This window comes from Anolis sagrei, chromosome 6 (genome assembly GCF_037176765.1).
Source record: "Anolis sagrei isolate rAnoSag1 chromosome 6, rAnoSag1.mat, whole genome shotgun sequence".
Lineage (NCBI taxonomy): Eukaryota > Metazoa > Chordata > Lepidosauria > Squamata > Dactyloidae > Anolis > Anolis sagrei.
The window spans coordinates 91078930-91097210 of record NC_090026.1 but is presented as its reverse complement, the minus strand read 5'-3'; the positions used below and the strand labels follow the sequence as shown (position 1 = coordinate 91097210).

The following is an 18281-nucleotide window of genomic DNA, read 5'->3' as shown; positions in this document are numbered from 1 at the left end:
GATCATTCCCCTGCTACTGAAAAGCGCTCCTGACCTTGAAGGAAATCTGTATAAAAACTGTCTAAACCTAGAAGTCTCTTCCATTTTTTTTTCTTGAAAACTCTCCACTTTTGTCTCTTATTCAAAGCTGGAAAATATGAAATGTGGCGACTCTAACAAAGCCAGTCTAGAAAGGAGGGAATTTGAAACCCAGTGCCTACAGAAGTCAAAACAATGGCTTTGGAACTTGACGCCCCTCCAGAGGAGCAATTGTGGGGTTCCCTTATCCCACCCCCCTCCCGCCCCCATTTCTTCAGTGTTGCCAGGCGGGGTTATGGTCCTGATTTAGACCCGATGATTAGAAACTGAAGTAATGAAGGCAGTTTCGTGCTGTCGAGAAAGAGAGAGCCATAGCCCCAACAACATGAAACTACCTAAATCACCGACCAGTTCTTAGACTCCTCATTAAAACGACTCCCCATAGTCGCTTTCCTTAAGCCAAAGGGGTCCCACTAAGAGGGGGGGGGAGAAAGGGGGGAAGGAGGAAAGGGGAGAGGGGAACAAACCCAACCCAAAAGGAGAGAATTAGAAATAAAAAAAACACAACACCGTGATCATAATTCTCCTTGTTCTCCCTCCTCCTCGCCCATTGCAAGTCGCCATCTCTCTCCATTCCTTTGTTTCTAAACGCGCCTTTATATAAAAAAGGAGAAATTTCTAAACAGATCAGAAGGGGAGAGGAAAAAAAGAAACGTCTTGGAAGGGTTGAAAGCAAAAGGACAGAAAGAGTGAGGCAAATAGGCCTTTTGAAGGGCAAAGTGGTAAAATAACAGAAAGACTATCAAGGAGCTGGGGTTCAAAGTCTATTTCTGGTCTGAGGGGGAGAAAGAAGATGAAAAGAAAACAGGAGTGGCCATTTGGGCCCTCGAGACTGTTCCCTACCCCCCATCTCCTCCCTAACCCACTTGCCTTTGTCTGGATTCCCCCCTCCCCTTGATAAACACATTTCTGCTTGCCACCAAATAGAAGAGAAATACATAAACATGGCGGAGAGGGAGCTTCAGATTCAAGTCTGCTCACCTTTTCAGATTGCTTTTGAGCCATCGTGGTCTCCTTTTGTCTTGGAGGGGGGAAATTGCTCACCACTTCAGACCAGGATATTGTATACTGATCTTCTGAATTCAAGCAGCAGGTTAGAAGAAGTTATATTTTGTTACAAACTCAACATACACAAGCAGATCTTCTGTTACATTGGGGAAAAAATAGCTCCAGGCTTGCTCTGCCCAGGGAGTTCCTCACTGAGCTGAACCCCCTCGTCTAAGGCAGCAACAATCCAGATATACTAGCAAGTCATAAAACGGAACAAAAGCCGACAAACCTTAGAGCACCATTGCTAGAGGACCCAGACACATTACGACCGTCTAGGTAATATTTAAATAGATTCCTCAAGTAATTGCAGGGGGGCGTCGGGCAAACTATGCCCCTGTTGTAAAAGTTCTTGGAGATCTAAAAGTAGGACCCTGAGAAATAAACAAGCCACAAAACGAGGTTTGGGGATTTTTTTCCCCTCCAAGATGGTGGTGAAAATTCATTCAATTTTTTTTTAAAAAATCTCCTTCCAAGAAAACATAAGAAGCGCCTCTGTTGTGTTTTCTTTTCCACTCCATGACCATTTCAATTTATTCGTTTAGAAAATAAGGACAAGAACTTAACATTTTGGATCATGACAAGAAGACTTTGTTTCCATCCGTGTTGGCATTTTAATAATATTATTATTAATAATATTAATAGAAATTTATACACATCTGTATTCATAGATTATTATTATTATTATTATTATTATTATTATTATTTCTTCCTTTTGCACTATACGCTTGACCTTCGCAATGCATGTAACTTCACAGTATCAAAGAAATACGACATCACCTTCTCTCTTTCATACAATCAGGAAACCATTCCAAGGAGTACTATACATAGAAGGATAGGCTTTATCCTTTGGATGAACTGAGCAACGGAACTATTATTTTTCCTCCAAAAGTGGGGAGGGTTATTTTGTTGTTCCTTTCTTTCTTTTGCTAATAATGTGCTTGGGTTGCTGTAAGTTTGCTAATAATGTGCTTGGGTTGCTGCAAGTTTTTTGGGCTGGAACATGGCCATACAGCCCGAAAAACTTACAGCAACCCAGTGATTCCAGCCATGAAAGCCTTCGACAACACAATAATATGCTTTTCAATGATACCTAGAGAATACCCAAGGTATCCAAAACAAAATGAACCATCAAGTCATTCCTTACAGCCAGGTTCTGTAGTGATTTATCCAGCAGTGGACACAAAACCTTTCCTATCTTTCAAACAGGGTGAGGAAAACAGAAATCTTAATCCTACACTGCCTCCCCCTCCTCTACTCTGAAAACTGGATTGTTGTGTGTTTTCCGGGCTGTATGGCCATGTTCCAGAAGCATTATCTCCTGACGTTTCGCCTGCATCTATAGATCTATAGATGCAGGCGAAAAGTCAGGAGAGAATGCTTCTGGAACATGGCCTCCATACAGCCCTGCATCTATAGACACACAACAACCCAGTGATTCCGGCCATAAAAGCCTTCGACAACACTCTGAAAACTGTTATATTCATTTTAAGAGAGGTGAGACAAACACATAGACAAAGGACACACACAGTCTTGACCCCAAGTGACAACCAGGCTGTTTGTTTGTTTGCTTTGCGCGGCTTCTGGATATTTTTGCACCAAAGAGGAGACGAAGGGAAGCAAAAACTCAAACCAGAAGCATCCCTATTAGGCATGGACTGTGGCCACATCGAAATGGCGGAAGAAAAGACGCAGTCTGTTGTGATACCGCCCCGACCAGTATGTATGTGAGACACAACACAGAAGGCGGTGGACTATGCCACCATATAAGCTTGGCTCACTTTTCTGAACGACCAATGGACATCTGAAAAAAATCCGAGCGAAGGAGGAGGGCAGGAGGCGCGGGGAAATGGCCTGGTGGGTGTGTGCGCGCACCGTTTTATGGCTTTATCCCGACCAAATAAGAATGATCATCATAATCTGTCACGAGCAGGCAATGGAGAGGCTGGGAATGTGATCGCGACGTTCAAATCCATGGGGTGCTAGCAGCTTTCGAGCCTGCCCGGGGAAGGTTTGGGGCGGGACATGGTCCTGGGGCTCAGGCCATCCAGGCGCGCCTGCCTGCCTGCCTCGGAAGGTCCATCAGGAGAAATTGAAGTTGGCTGTGAGCTCCCGAATCCGGTTCTCTCGGTTCATTTTCTTGAGTTTCATCCGGCGATTCTGAAACCAGATTTTGACCTGTCTGTCCGTGAGGTGGACGGAGCGGCTGATCTCTAGGCGACGCTCGCGAGTCAGGTACATGTTGAAGAGGAACTCCTTCTCCAGCTCCAGCGTCTGGTGCTTGGTATAAGGGCAGCGCTTCTTGCGGCCACTCTTCGCCGTCAGCCAGTTGGCTGCCTGCTCCCCTTTGGAGCTGCCTAGTTTTGAGAAAGGAAGGAAAGGGTCGTTACCAGCGGAACAGAAGGGCACGCAGGACCCCCGAATGGGCGACTATTGTGAGGAGTATCCGATAAGGGCGTCTCTGGGCGCCAGAAATCCTCCTGTGAAGATTGCTCTCTTCAGCTGTGCCCTCCAAAGGCAAGGAAAGGTTATGAACATACTACTGACTTTGGTTTCCTCCTGCTCGTCTGAAAAGGCGGCCTGCTTTTGCAGTTGACACCAATACACATCCGTGCCTTTGACAGTGGCGGCCCCAAATGCTTCCAACCTGGCCTTGTGGTCTCGAAACGCTTGTTTCAAGTCAAAAAGCTGGGTGGCTTGTGAATAATAAATAATAATAATAAATAATAATAAATAATAAACAAACACGGTGTTATTAATACTAAATTATTAATAATAAATAATAAAAATAAAAAATAAAAAATTGCATTAATACTAAATAAATAATTATTAATAAAAATAATAGTAATAAATAATAAACAAACAGTTTATTATTAACTAGCCGTCCCCTGCCACACGTTGTGGCCCAGTTTGTGTATATGTGTTTTTGTGTGTATATGTGTGCATATATATTTGTGTATATGTGTATAAATGTTGTTTTGCACATGTGTTGTAATGAATTTTTTGGGTTTTGGCTTTTTAAATCCCCTCTCCTGTGTTTTTCAGTGTTTTTATGAGTGATAGTCTGATAGGTATATTGTGTCCAAATTTGGTGTCAATTAGTCCAGTGGTTTCTGAGTTATGTTAATCCCACAAACGAAAAATTTATTTTTATTTATATAGAAGATACCAAATAAATTATTAATACTAAATAAATTAATAATAATAAATTATTATTATTATTATTATTATTATTATTATTGGTAATAATAAGTGAAATACCATATCTAGACTTGGTCTCTCCCTTTAGTAAGTGTTTCTGCCCAGATGTTATCTACAGCTGGGACTGCAGTTCCGTAAACACGACTTAACTTGGAAGGCAAACCCCTTTCAAGCAAAGGGTCAAATTAACATCTATAGAATTAAGCTCAGTTTGTCTGTTTTTCCCCTCTGCATATTGGTAACATTAAGGAATGTGGCAATTTATTGAGGCACACACAGAGGCAAAGGAAAAATAAAGCCATACAGAGACCTATTTTTAAAAGCCCAAATTGAAATGTATATCTACAGTTTTTGTCGTGTACTATACATAGGCAAGGCAGGCAGAGGGATAGCTATGGTATGAGCCATAGCTGCAGATGAAGAATTAATAATGGAAGTAAGATTAGAGAAAGGAGAAATAAAAGAGACTTTGTTCGAGGTTATAGGGAAACCCTTTATCAGCTATATGTGCGAAAGTAAACAAATAAAAACCACCCTCAGATCGACTGAGATTTTAAATAAATTACTATATTACTATTATTAATTAAATTAAGACAATAGGTGATGATTTATTAGTAAGAGGGTGTCAATTAAGTAGTTTGTAAAGTCTATGACTGGTGAGGGGAGGGAGGAAGATGGGATAAGGCAAGATTTGCTGCACTATAAAATAAAAATATTGTGTAAGGCAGGAAAAATTTCCTTATGTGCGTGAACACACACAATCTTCCACTAGATCCCTCTTGGAACTGCGAGGAGGCAATAGCTCTTGGGCGGCTCATGGAAAGAATGGGTTCCTGAACGGGGACCCTGTCGTTCCTTTAGCACCTGGTTCTTTCCTTCCTTCCCATGGCCCTTAAGTTACACCCGCCTGGTTAAGCTGCGAGGAACGTCAATTTGATCAGTCATTCACAGAAGGAGAATTTCAACCCAGCTCCCTCCCTCCTCTGCCTTTTTAAGCCATCCAGGATCGTAAACTAGAACTTAGCCTGTTAATGGGTTTATTTATTGGCGCTGGCCTCATGCTTACTTTGGACGCTCTACAAACATCTCTGTTATCTCTTCGGGCACTTCTCCATCACTGTCCTCTCACCCTCTTTCCTTCTCCATCTTTTTACAACTCTGCCTTTGTGCTTCCAGCCTTTGACTGGGTTAGAAACTCCAGAGCGTGCCCTTCAAGATCAACCACAGCAACTGAAAAATAATACCTTTTCCGGGCCATACAGCCCAGAAAACTCACAGCAACCCAGTGATTCCGGCCATGAAAGCCTTCGACAACTCAATTTCTTTTACATCTTAGTGCCCAAATATAAATAGGGGCTTGAGTGGGTCAACTGAAACCATCTACTCTGCAAACTGGATGCTTTAGTTGTGGGGTCTCTGCTATCTTCACTTTCCTATCTCTTGGGAGGGGTGGCGTTTCGGGCATTGGTTCTCTCTCGCTCACCTAAGACCCCTTTCTCTGGGGAGGGCTTGTTGCTCTCGGAGGGCGCCGGGGAGAGTTCTTCTGCAGCCGAGGAGCCTTCTTCCTCCCCACTTTGGGAAACGCAAGCCAAAGTGCTGGGCGGGGAGGGCTCTTCGCCTTCTTTTCTGCCTTGATCCGGGACTGACAGCGAAGGAGGCAATACCGGAGGGCTCTCAAAGCGCCCTGGGGGCTGCGAGGCGAACGGGGACTCGGCAACCATTTGGCGATGGTGCTGGTGTGGGTGGTGGTGGTGGTTGCTGTTGTAGCCGCTGCTGCAGGTGGATGAGGAAGAGGAGGAGGAGGAAGTGCTGTTGGTGCTCTTGGCGGCGCCATAGGCTTGGGACAGGCGGAAGTAGCCTGGCACGGGCACCCCAGCGGCGCCCACGTTGTTCATGGCGCAGACCTCGGAGTTGAGCCTCGGGAAGGTGGTCAGGTCGGTGGCCGCCGCCTCCTTGGGGCCCTTGTCCGAGTCGTAGAGGCAGTAGGAGCTCTCCTCCTTGATGCTGGGTGCGAAGGCGCAAGAGGTGGCCTGCGGACTTTGGGGCTCTTCCAGGCGGCAGGACCTGGGGCCATCATGCCAGGCGTCCATGCCCGGCATATATTGGTGGGATGCTGGGGCCATGCTGGGGGGAGGGCCTTCTTGGCGCTTGTTCAGGATCGGGAAAAGACCGTAGCTCTGCAAGCCGTAGGGCAGCTCGGAGCCCTGAGGCAGGTAGACGCCGCTGTTGTTGGGATAGTAGCCGCCGTTGCCCCCGCCGCCGCCTCCGCCTCCTCCATCACCGCCTCCTCCTCCTCCTTCTTCTCCACCTCCTCCTCCTCCTCCGCCGTCCCTTCTGCCCGAAGCCGAGCTGATCAAGGAGTCCACCAGGAAGGAGCTGGCAACGGGGCTCTCCGAGGAGCACGCCATGGCCGCGGGATAATTGGGCGAGGAGAGCAGATAGCCCTTTCTGGCTGACATTTCTTGTGCAAAACATGCTGGATAGGATTCGAGATACCCCCGCGCCTCGGCAAGGGCCCGCAGCCAATGGAAACCCGGCCCTGGCTCACAACCCCTCCCCGTTTGGTTTCGTAGGCACTCAGCGGCTCCTCCGGTCCACTTCTGAATTTCCTTGAGAGATATATATAGATAGATAGGTAGATTTATATATTTATATGCGTGAGAGAGAGTAAAATCAATGTTGCAAACGAGGGTGGGGGGTTATGCATATGGGGTGGGGAGCCTGGGAGGGAGAAAAACAATAGAAAACCATTTGCCTGGTTGTAGAAGACTTCTATGGCCGGAATCACTGGGTTGCTGTGAGTTTTCCGGGCTGTCTGGCCATGTTCCAGAAGCATTGTCTCCTGACGTTTCGCCTACATCTATGGCAGACATCCTCAGATGTTGGGACCTCACAAGCCATACAACTCGGAAAATTCATAGCAACCCACTTGCCTGGTTTCCCCCCCCCCCTTAATATTAAATATAATGTAGCATATATGCTAATATGATAATAATAGCCATCCCTGCCACGCGTTGCTTTGGCCCAGTCTGTGTATATGTGTTTTGTGTGTGTATAAATGTGTATATATATGTGTGTATATATGTGGTTTTGCACATGCATTGTAATTTATTATTTATTTTTTTGGCTTTTAAGTCTCTTCCACTGTGTTTTTCAGTGTTTTTAGGAGTGATGGTCATTTGTTGGCCTGAGAGGTGTATTGTGTCCAAATTTGGTGTCAATTCATCCAGTGGTTTTTGAGTTATATCAATCCCACAAACGAACATTACATTTTTATTTATATAGATGTCCTAATAGAAAAACGGTAAAGGAACAGTAGGGTTATTATGATGTGTTGGGACTTATCAAGGGATCTGTAAGCGACCCTTTTAACATCTCCGTTCCTCCTTCGGCCCCTCCCAGCCGCAACATATCCCAGAAGCCCCAACAGCAGCTCTTTCGCCATCTCTTTGCAGAGAGATGAGATTAATAATGCAACCAAGCCCCAGTATTGACGGGCGAGGCGGCAGGAGATTTCCATGCCTCCCTGCTTTCCTGTTAGAAGGATGATGGAGTGGTGATTATGCCTGATGGGGTACTGGGAAGTTCCAAACCAAACCTGACCTTCTCCCCAGCAGCCAAGGTTTACGGACATCATAAAGTCCACCACAGGCTCCTCAAGATGTCAGCTACTGTAATGAAGATCATCCTCAATCCTGGGGCTGGTTTAGCATACCAGTTCCATCAGAGTAGGGCCAAGGCTTCCCCTGCAAGGCGGGAAAGGGGATTTCTTCCAGGGAAATCGCTGGGATTCCAGTTTTAGGAGGGACGGCTGCCCTCATAACCCCCCCCCCCCCCAGATAAACCGTCTATGTGCTCCCGAATCAATCAGGAAGTGAGCTAAATCTGCAATATCTATTTAGCTCAAAGCAAGAATTGGAATCTATTACACAATAATAGACATACGAGTGTGGAGAAGAGCAAACCACAGACGAGCTATTGCAATGCAGTCTGAACCTTGCCACATGCACAATGGAGGACCTTCTTATAGCAACACCAGAGTCAGTCTAAGTGGCCAAAAGTCAAAGGACTTTTGGTCTAAAAACTTTGTGTTTTTGAAATACATTACAGTGGTACCCTTGGTTCGCTTCTGATACGACCAATAAAATAAATATAAATAAATAACATAATAATGGAGGATAGAAAAAGGAGAATCTAACTAGGGTGACCTTGTTTTCTCTCCCCAGCTATTGGATTGGAAGGGATGTGGGAATCTGCAGATTTTAAAATATTTTTATTTGACCCCTTCCAATTTATTGGCAAGCTCTTCCCATCTATTAAATATTTTTAATTTTAAAAAAACTGCTAGACGATATGCAATTTCGGCAGAAGTGATAGCAATGAAACAAAGAGGAGAGATGCAGAGAGATCGAAGGAATCAAAGCTCCCGTTTCCCTCCCTTTTTGAACTGCATAGTTTGATTGCATGGGTCTACACTAGGAATGGGCAAACTTGGGCCTTCCAGGAGCTTTGGACTTCAACTCCCACCATTCCCACCAACTCCAACCATTGGACCTCCCACCCCCTCGCTTAAGCGGCTGAGGGGGAAAAGGAAGGGGCCTGAGGCTGTTAGGAATGGTGGGAGTTGAAGTCCAAAGCTCCTGGAAGGCCCAAGCTTGCCCATTCCTGGTGTAGCTCCTTGTTTTTTTTATTTTTGCTTTTGTTTGCTTTTGAAGAGAAAATTCCCCTCCTGCTTTAAATACACCCTGGTCTTTTGAGGTGTGCAGAAGACATCAAGGAGGAAAATTTGGGGGGTTTTCCCAACAGACACACACCTCCATCCCAGGGATATTAAAACAGAGCAGCTCTCCGGCTGTCGGAAGTTGAGAAGACTGGCAGGAGTTGCTGCAACTTGGCATGGCCTCCATAAAATCTTTACGGAAAGGCCCACCCCACCCTAGACATAAACAGGCCCACAAACTCCCCGCCTATTGCCTCCTCACTCCCTCCACTGCCAGCCAAGATTCCTATCCCAAGATTGGTTCAACCTTTGGGCGTCTAACTGAATTTAACATTAGATCCAACCAGATGGAAATCAAGTTTCAGCAGCCTGTGGAAATCTTTCTCTTTTCCTCTCTCCCCACTCTGGTAACACTGTGTGTACTTCCTCAGCTCGACTTACCTTACAATGTGTTAATGTGTGGAGAACAAGCTCTTATCAGATTCCTTCGAGGCCCATATCGCTTCCACGAAAATGAATACCATATAAGGAGCCCTTCTATGGGCGAGGACATAGAAAACCCTATTATCAGTAGGCTTAGCGTGATAAATACAGATTTAAATATAAGGAAATTGGGGTTACCGCCCACAAAAGGGGCCCCTCGCCCCAGCGGCCTGCCTGAACAAGAATCAGATAGAGCCCAAAGTCTCTTCGGTGGGATATTTTTATATTTAGCAAGTCAACTCGAAATGAGAGACATTTTTTTTAAAAACATGATTGAAAAGCATTAGCAGCAGTTACAAGAACAACCGTCTGGACGATATTCTTGGGGGAAGCCGATACTAATTGAAGAGCCTATGATGCCTTTGTATCTACTATTCAAATTGAAGACTGTGATATTATCTGGGAAATTATTAAGGAAAAGGAATAGCTGGAAAATATTGCACTGTATGCAACAAACACTTACAAATGTATGTCCGTTTAAATAAATAAATATTCTTGGGCTGAGGCGAAAAAACGGAGGCAAGAAGGTCGCTCTAAAAGTCTACGAAATCGCCCCCAGGCTAAATAAAATGCGAATTTATAGATCCTTCTGGAAAGGCCTTTAAAACAAAGCAGAGGGAGAACTGGAAAGCGAGGCATACAGAGGCTAGAATGAATGCAATAAATGAGATATATAGATAACCTAGAAATATATATACACGAATGCACATGCACAGAGGTCTGCCATCCCTTGCTATGGCCCTATATTCCCCATATTAACATGCACACAAACATGAATTGATATTGTGGACCGTCACTCAATGCTTAAATATCCTAAAGGCGTCAGATGTTGTGTGATTTTGGACGCTAAGAATGGCCAGTTGTGGTTACTACTTGAAACGGAGGCTGTCAGTTAAGAACAAAGGCTGTATTGCAGAGGAAAGAACTAGCAAAACCACCTCAGAGGCCCTTTCCACACAGCTGAATAAAACCCCACATTATCTGCTTTGAACTGGAATATATGGCAGTGTGGACTTGGATAACCCAATTCAAAGCAGATATTGTGCCTTGATATTCTGGGTTATGTGGCTGTGTGAAAGGGCCCTGATTCTTTCTTGCCCTTTAAAAAATCTTAGAAATTAATGTGACCAACCATAAAAGCCACATAAGCATATAGAGTCGACCCCTACTTGTCCACTTTCTAACCACATTGTGCTGAGATGCAGGAAAATTGCTCAGTTGGACCTTTGCTCCGACCCAAGAGTCTTAAGGTTCAGGAGAAAACTTGAGGAGAGAAAGAGGTGGATCCAGGGAGCTGGGCTCAAAAAACAGGTTTAAAACCCTTCTTTCCTCGGAGTCGTTTGCGACTCAAAATAAATACCTCTGCTGTGGGGGGGGGGGGTGGTTTTTATGAGCCCCCTCGGTGCCTTGGAGCCAATGCGCAAGGCAAGCAGAGAGCGGCCATTCCTCCCTGAATGAGGCTCCCTTTTATTGTTGCGTTTATAGAGGCAACGCGCCTGGCTTTGATGGTCAAGGCACTCCGGGTCTGATCCAAAGCCTGGTGAGGTCAATGGTAAGAAGATGAAGAAGGAGGAGAGGGAGAGGGAGAAGCCTGGAGTTGGCTTGGGATCGGTTTAGGAGGAGCTCCGAGGCTCTTGCTTGAATCGCTAACGAGGCCAAGCCCAGCCAACTTCAACTCGCCTCGTCAAAGCCACTGAAGTAAAACTAATAATGTGCACTTGATTCTTAACTATAAAAGATAATGGTCAATTCTGGAGCAACTAAACTACTTTGGCGTGCATTGTGTGCAGCGGCCACATTTTAAACACTTAACAATGTGTCTCGGACATTAACCAGGGCTTTATAGCGTTGCTTAAGACTATTAATGCAGGGGCACAGGATGAGAAATCACTGCTCTTTCATTCGGCCCCTGCCAACACAACAAGCCCTGCTTGGAGAGGGAAGAAGGGGGGGGGGGGAGGGGGGTGTATGCTCAATAAGGGCAAAGGACCAGCCCAAACCACAACTGTGCCAAAGATTTGGACCCGATGGAAATCTTTCCCCCTTAACTGGGCCTAGAGTTTAAAACTTCCCAGTAAGTTGCCTTAGTGGAAAATGTTGATTTAAAAAAAATCCCTTTATTGGTCCAAGACAAATATCATAACTACATTAATAGAGTCGTTTGCGCTGTTTTATGAACCTGGACTTTTTAAAAAAGTTAAAATTATAAATAAAAACTGGACGGGGATAAATAAACCATAAGAGTATTGTAGAAAGCTTGGAATCACTGGGTTGTTGTGAGTTTTCCGAGCTGTATGGCCATGTTCCGGAAGCATTCTCTCCTGATGTTTCGCCTGCATCTATGGCAGGCCTCCTCAGAGGTTGAGAGGTCTCAGACTTCACAATCTCTGAGGATGCCTGCCATAGATGCAGGCGAAACTTCAGGAGAGAATGCTTCTGGAACATGGTCATACAGCCCGGAAAACTCACAACAACCCAAATCACAAGACCTCAGCAGCCTGCATCTAGATAGAAGGATGGATTCTTTCTTTCTTTCTTTCTCCTCCAGCTGAAGAAGCATGATTTATTCCCTATTTCCAGGAAGAACCCAAAGGTATCGCATTGTTAATCAAGGGGATGTTACTTTGTATGCTAATTAAACCAGCCTTTATATGTCTGACATGGGCAAATTGAGGGGAAACAGAGAGAGAGAGAAAGAGAGGTGGAGGAATTGTTTGGAGGGGAGGTGAAGTGGAGGCAGGAAGGAAAAAATATATAAAAGCTGTGATGGGACTCCAAAAGCAGGCTGAGTGTAAAGATGCTACCACCGTAGACCTCGGTTTGAACATCTTCAACCACATTAATTTAATGCAGCCTTATTTAATGTTCAAGAGGTCAGTTGACAAGAATGTGACTGCGTGCCGTGCCAAGCCCGTTTCCCCGCTAGATAAATTATTAAATTCCCAAAGAAGCGGCTTTCCATGAAGCATTTTCTGAGAAAGCCTCTCTTTGCCAAGAGAGGTGACAAATGGCTACCAAAGTCATTTTTATCTCCCCTTCCAGATTCTTTCTTGCCAAGAGAGAGAGGGAGCATCGGGTTTGGGATATTTGCTCCCATTAAAATTCGAATTGCCTTTACATCTGAAACCCAGTTCCCCTGGCAGCTTGAATTCTGGTCTGGCTGAACCCATCCTAGGAGTATCTGGCGACTGATTTCCTTCCAGTGGCTGGAGACGGGGTTTATGTGTGGGGAAACGAGGATAGGATCGCAGCCTAAGGTTGAAACGCTTCAGACTGAAAGAAAGTCTGGCTTTCAAGGGGTCGCAGAGGTATTGGCTACAAAGGGGCACATTTACTGGGGGGTAAAGTCAAGGGCATCTCATTAAGTCAATGCATTTTGCAAAAGAGAGCAAACCAAATTTGAGTAAAAGCTTTCCACAAGTGTAATAGTCAATGAAGACATATAATCCAAATATTCAGGGCTGCAATTATGTGCATATGTTGCAGAGAAAGAAATGTGGTTCAATTCAACAGCATTGCCTAACACGCTTGCAAAAATCGGAGTATTAGAAACCAGCATTTACATTTCTACATTTATCTGACTCTTTCTGCAGTGGGAATAAATCCATTTGCTTCCACACTGGGAAATAAAAAATGTAGGCTGCATTGATATGTATATATTAATTCAACACATGTAGGTTTATGCCTTGAAAGATACTTTGATAGGTAATACAAGGTTGGAAGAAAAGTTGAAAGGCCTAGTTATTGTTTTTTAAAATTATTTATATGAGATTTATAAGATGCTCTCCTTTATTTCAGGTGTGGAGGCAACATTTGTTTATGAAAGAAAGATATATGTATTTACAAACTCGGTTGGATCTCACTAGTGATTCCATCTCTGGGTAAAATAAAATAGTAACTGTGTTGGAAGAAAGGCAGGAAGAGACCTGGACATTATATACAGTACAGAAATGTGTATGATGTTTTAAGCAAAAGAGCATATTCAACATTGGGTTATATCACGAATTAGGCATGGTTGTGTAAAATCAATAGGCCTCAAGGAAGGATTAAATTAAGCCCTATGGATTTCAGCGCTGTAAAGATCACAAAATCTCAACCCAATCCGCTATTAACTTTAAAACAATATTTTCTCCCTCCTAACACAACTTCACAACTCTCGAGAACATTTAGACAAAGAAAATATGGTAAGACATAAGCAATTTATATATTAGAAACACCCATGCTGAACCAGGACTGCAGGAAACCTCAGTTTAGAATTAGAAGGCAGTTCAACACCCATCAAGCCTTTTGTTGGTTTAGAATAAAATGAAAGCAAGAAACAACCAAATAGTGTGCTGGATGTATATTTTGGAGCAGGGACAGACTTTGGTTGGTTGGTTCAAGTGCTGTAGGTGATAACTAATTTAAGATATGTCTATATGTATGAAAATATAGGCCCTTGGTTTAGAGAGAGAGAGAGAGAGAACAGACACAGACACACAAAGCACAAAGATAGGCCTATATATATTATAGAGAAAGAGCGGGAGGATACACACACATATAAAGATAGGCCTTTGGTTTAAATAGCTCCTTTAAATATATATATATATAAGGAGCAAAGGCCTATCTTTATATATATATAAAAGAGAGAGAGAACACATGCACACATATATCAATATAGGCCTTTAGTTTAAATAGCTCCTTTATATATATATATATATATATATATATATATATGAGAGAGAGAGAGAGAGAAAAAACACACACACACACATATATATATGAATGAAAATATAGGCCCTTGGTTTAGACAGCTCCAGATATATATATATATATATATATATATATATATATATATGAGAGAGAGAGAGAACAGACACACACATAAAGATAGGCCTTTGGTTTAGAGAGCGCCTATATATATATACACACACACACACACACACACACATACATACATACTAGAGAGAGAGAGCTCGAACATACACATAAAGATAGGCCTTTGGTTTAGAGAGCCCCTATATATATTATAGAGAGAGCGAGAATACACACATATACTGTATAAAGATAGGCCTTTGGTTTAAATAGCTCCTTTATATATACACGCACACATATGAGAGAGAACGAACACGCACACATAAAGATAGGCCTTTGATTTAGAGAGCTCCTTTAAACATATATATTTAGAGAACTCATACATCTATATATAGAGAGAGGGGGGAGATGTATGAAACCTATCTTTTCATATATTTAGAGAACTCTTTGGTTCAGGGGACATGTTATTTCACATTTTGTAGAACCAGTATCTCTCCCCAGGAGAAGGAGGTCCTATTCTAACCGACTCAGGGAAGGAGAGAATGGGTCAGGTGATTAGGAGATGGGTTACAGAATCCCTGGAAAATTGACCTGCCATCCATTTCCTTTCCAGGGAGATATGAATCGGGTCGTTTTGACCATGAAAAATTCCGGTGGAGTGTTTAATCGCCCCGCCGACTGCACTCCAGACCCATTTTTAACCGAGGAAAACTTCGACACTGGACTTCAAAACTCACTTATCAATAGATCGCTCTCAAGAAAGAAAGAAGAGGAAGAAAGAGGAATTACAAACCCAGAGGCTTTTAAGTGAAGGCACGCTTTGGGCCGAGCGAAGCGAGTTAATTCCACGGCCAGGCGCTTCAAAGGCAGGGCCCGAGGAAACACTACCAGGATCTGTTCTCCTCCTCTGTTTACACAGAGGGGCGATATCACAAGGCCAGCCCGTCGCCTGCCTTAAGAAATCAGGAATGCTCCTTCTCGACTCGCCTAGGTGCTTCGCCCTTTGCATTTGATACCCCAGATCAGGTTCACGACGGGAAAGAAAGCTCAAAAATAAACAAATCGAAGCTGGTGCCGGGACTGGGAAGCGGACACGATCCACGGACATTTGAACACGCCTCACTTCAACCAAAGTGAAACATAAAATCTCAGATCCTTGTAGAGTTCAAGGAGGCTTTGGCCTGAGCTTCCAAGGTTATGCTTCTACACTGGTCTATATCCCAGGATCTGATCCCAGATGAGTTGGCATTGTAGGCTCATTTAATCCAGTTCAAAGCAGATAATCTGGGAACAGATCCTGGGACATAGGGCAGTGTAGATCCAGCCTCAGATCACATCTCCACAACCATGAAGTTATGATACTGTGAAATAGATGTTTCAAGCTGCAAATATACAACAAGGGCTTCAAACAAGGATATTAAGCAAAATCGGGACGATAATCAGAAATAGAAGTCGTAATGTGCATCAGCAGGCCTAACTTTGTATGGCGCTCCCGAGATCCACATACTTGCATTGCCGTGGCCTTGAAAGGTGACTTCACATGGATTCATGCCCTAACCGCTTTCTTCTCTGCCGGTTTGACACTGTGTAGACAAGTCAGTGTCTCAGGGCAGGAGACTTGGGCCATCCCAGTGTGGTTAGGATCAGGAATACATTACTAAGCTACAGCTTTTCAAACTAGATTTCACTCTCAAAATGACTCCCTCCCGGTCGATAGGCCTAGATCAATACAGATGTTCTAAATGCAGCCTCCACCCAAGACCTGGTTCAACATGAAACTGAGGAGAGGTATTAAGTAAAACAGCCTTTCGTACCATATTCAGTCCTATCGATTTCTACCTCCTCTTTAGAGAGGGAAGAATTGACCTCTCCAGGGGAAAAAAGGCATTTAACAAACACTGTGAATCAACCTTCGTAGGCCCCTGAGCCATGCCAAAGAGAAAAAGAGTAGCCTCACATTCAATAAGGCCATCAAGAATCCCTGCCATCCCCAGCCTCTGCCAAGATAGATCTAGTTGATAGAAGACACCAAGCTGTCTCCACATAAACGTCAAGGTTCATAATATTCTCAGAGATGGATGAGTGTTCTTAACACACACGCATACTGTCACACAGAGAGCCTCCGGCCTGGCTCGAGATTGTTTAACCATCACCTAGTTAGACTCTTTGCCAAACTTCTTAATGAAAAGTTTTTTTTCTTCTTTTCCCGTTAACAGAAAAGCCTTTCAACAATTCATGCAATGGCACGCGATTGAACCCCTGGACTCCTCAAAGAGGATTGCTCCCAGACTAAATGATTCATGCAAAGGAGAGGAATGGAAGTAAACAATCAAAAAGCCGGGACCAAGAATCCATCCAAGTCACTCTAAGTCAGACATGGGGAAACTTCAGCCCTCCAGGTGTTTTGGACTTCAACTCCCATAATTCCTAACAGCCTACCGGCTGTTAGGAATTGTGGGAGTTGAAGTCCAAAACACCTGGAGGGCTGAAGTTTCCCCATGCCTGGCCTAGGTGGACTTGGGTAACGCAGTTTTCCTTTTTCACCCCCAAAAGGGAATACTCACCCATTGTCGAGGTCTCAACCCAAACTAGCCAAGTTTCTGGGTAACTTCCACTGCAAGAAGGGAGCCGCAGGGTTTCACCTTACCTTTTTGCAAAACTGACTGTGGAAAATGAAATAATATAATGTGCAGCTCATACAACGTGAAAGGAACAAAGGCCAAGATTTCACTCGTCGCCCCCCCCCCCTTAATTCTCCCCCTTTTCTCCCACTGCGGCTTTGACATTGATCTGAAGGGCGCCATCTCGTGGCCACCGGGTGCCTTAGCAAGGCAGCCAAGCTTTCTCCAGTCCTGCTTTCCAAGGCAGAGGAGAGGAAGGCTCCTAACCCGGGCTATTTGGCACCCTCCTCAGCTAAAACCAAGGCTGAAACCTTCCGCCTCGTTTATAGCTCAGCTTTCCCTCCTGTATGCAAATGCACCAAGTCGTGGGGACTTTTATGACTCCATTGTCCCAGCAACACACGGGATGTACTTCCCTTTAAAAAAAAAAAAACGCAGGCCAGCAAATCACCAGCAGCAGCCCCTCCACAAAGTAGAGAAACCCCATGACTCAGGCTAGCCCTGAATAACCAGTTAATTTTTAACTAGCAGAGGAAGTGGCCAGCTGAACGTTTATGGCCACCCGTCTTTTCTCTGTCTGCCCCTCTCCATCTATCTTTCTATCTCTCCCTTTTAAGAGCCTCGCATTCCTTTGTAGCATGCCAGCAAAATAAACAAACAAGCCAGCCAGCTCTTCTCTCTCTCTTTCTTTCTCCCTCTCAATCTCTCTCTTTCCCCCCTCCATCTCCCTCCATTTCCTTTGGCCAGACACTGTCTGGGTAGGTGGGGGTGGCCAGCAAGAGGCCAGAGCCAGTTAGCCCTTCACCTCAAGGTTATGGGTGATGTCCAAAGCAATACGGAAGTTCAAAGCCAATAAACAATAGGGCAAAAATGGTGCCTACTTTCTTTTCTAATTAAAAAAAAATGCAAAGGGGTTACAAAACAAAGATAAGGAAACTCAGCCTAATGCCTCTTGCTTGCAAAGGCCTTGGGATCATTCTCTTTCTTTCAAAAAGTAACCATCTGCCACCTTCAGCTTTCCAAAGATGAAGGCCAATATCTCACTACTCAGTCCTGCCAGGTTCCCATGGTCTTGGTAGAAAGCTCTTTCCCTAAGAGTTACTCATAGGCCCAAACATGTCTCAACCAATATGCTTCAGCTTGGCCACAATTGCTGTGTTGACGATGAAATTCTGCCACAAAAACCCTCTTTAGGTTTGGAGCTGTATGGGTTCAGGCATATGGAGTTGGAAGGAAACAATGGCACCTGAGATCCAGACAACATGTGAGCTTCCCTAATGCATTTTGTGCCTGTGGATAAAAGCATAAAGTCTATAACCTCCCTTCACTTTGATTTT

The 18281-nt window shown here is 44.3% G+C and overlaps 2 protein-coding genes across 2 annotated transcripts in view; both read right to left on the bottom strand.

Moving 5' to 3' along the window:
- The window catches only part of HOXA3 (homeobox A3), a 125215-nt gene that overhangs the window by 89605 nt on the left and 17329 nt on the right, over window positions 1-18281 (bottom strand). The gene's annotated exons all lie outside the window — the stretch shown is intronic.
- HOXA10 (homeobox A10) lies at window positions 1624-7267 on the bottom strand. The gene is made up of 2 exons (XM_060782027.2): window positions 5810-7267; window positions 1624-3482 (listed from the first exon to the last, which is right to left on the bottom strand). The coding sequence occupies exons 1-2, from the start codon at window positions 6783-6785 to the stop codon at window positions 3208-3210; spliced, it is 1251 nt and encodes a 416-aa protein (XP_060638010.2). The 5' UTR covers window positions 6786-7267; the 3' UTR covers window positions 1624-3207.

Bases quoted from the DNA above. Each gene is read 5' to 3' on its own strand.
- HOXA10 (XM_060782027.2), bottom strand. From the start codon at position 6,785: ATGTCAGCCAGAAAGGGCTATCTGCTCTCCTCGCCCAATTATCCCGCG. The intron at 3,483-5,809 runs GTGAGCGAGAGA...TCTCAAAACTAG, and splicing joins CCCAGAGAAAGGGGTCTTAG to GCAGCTCCAAAGGGGAGCAG.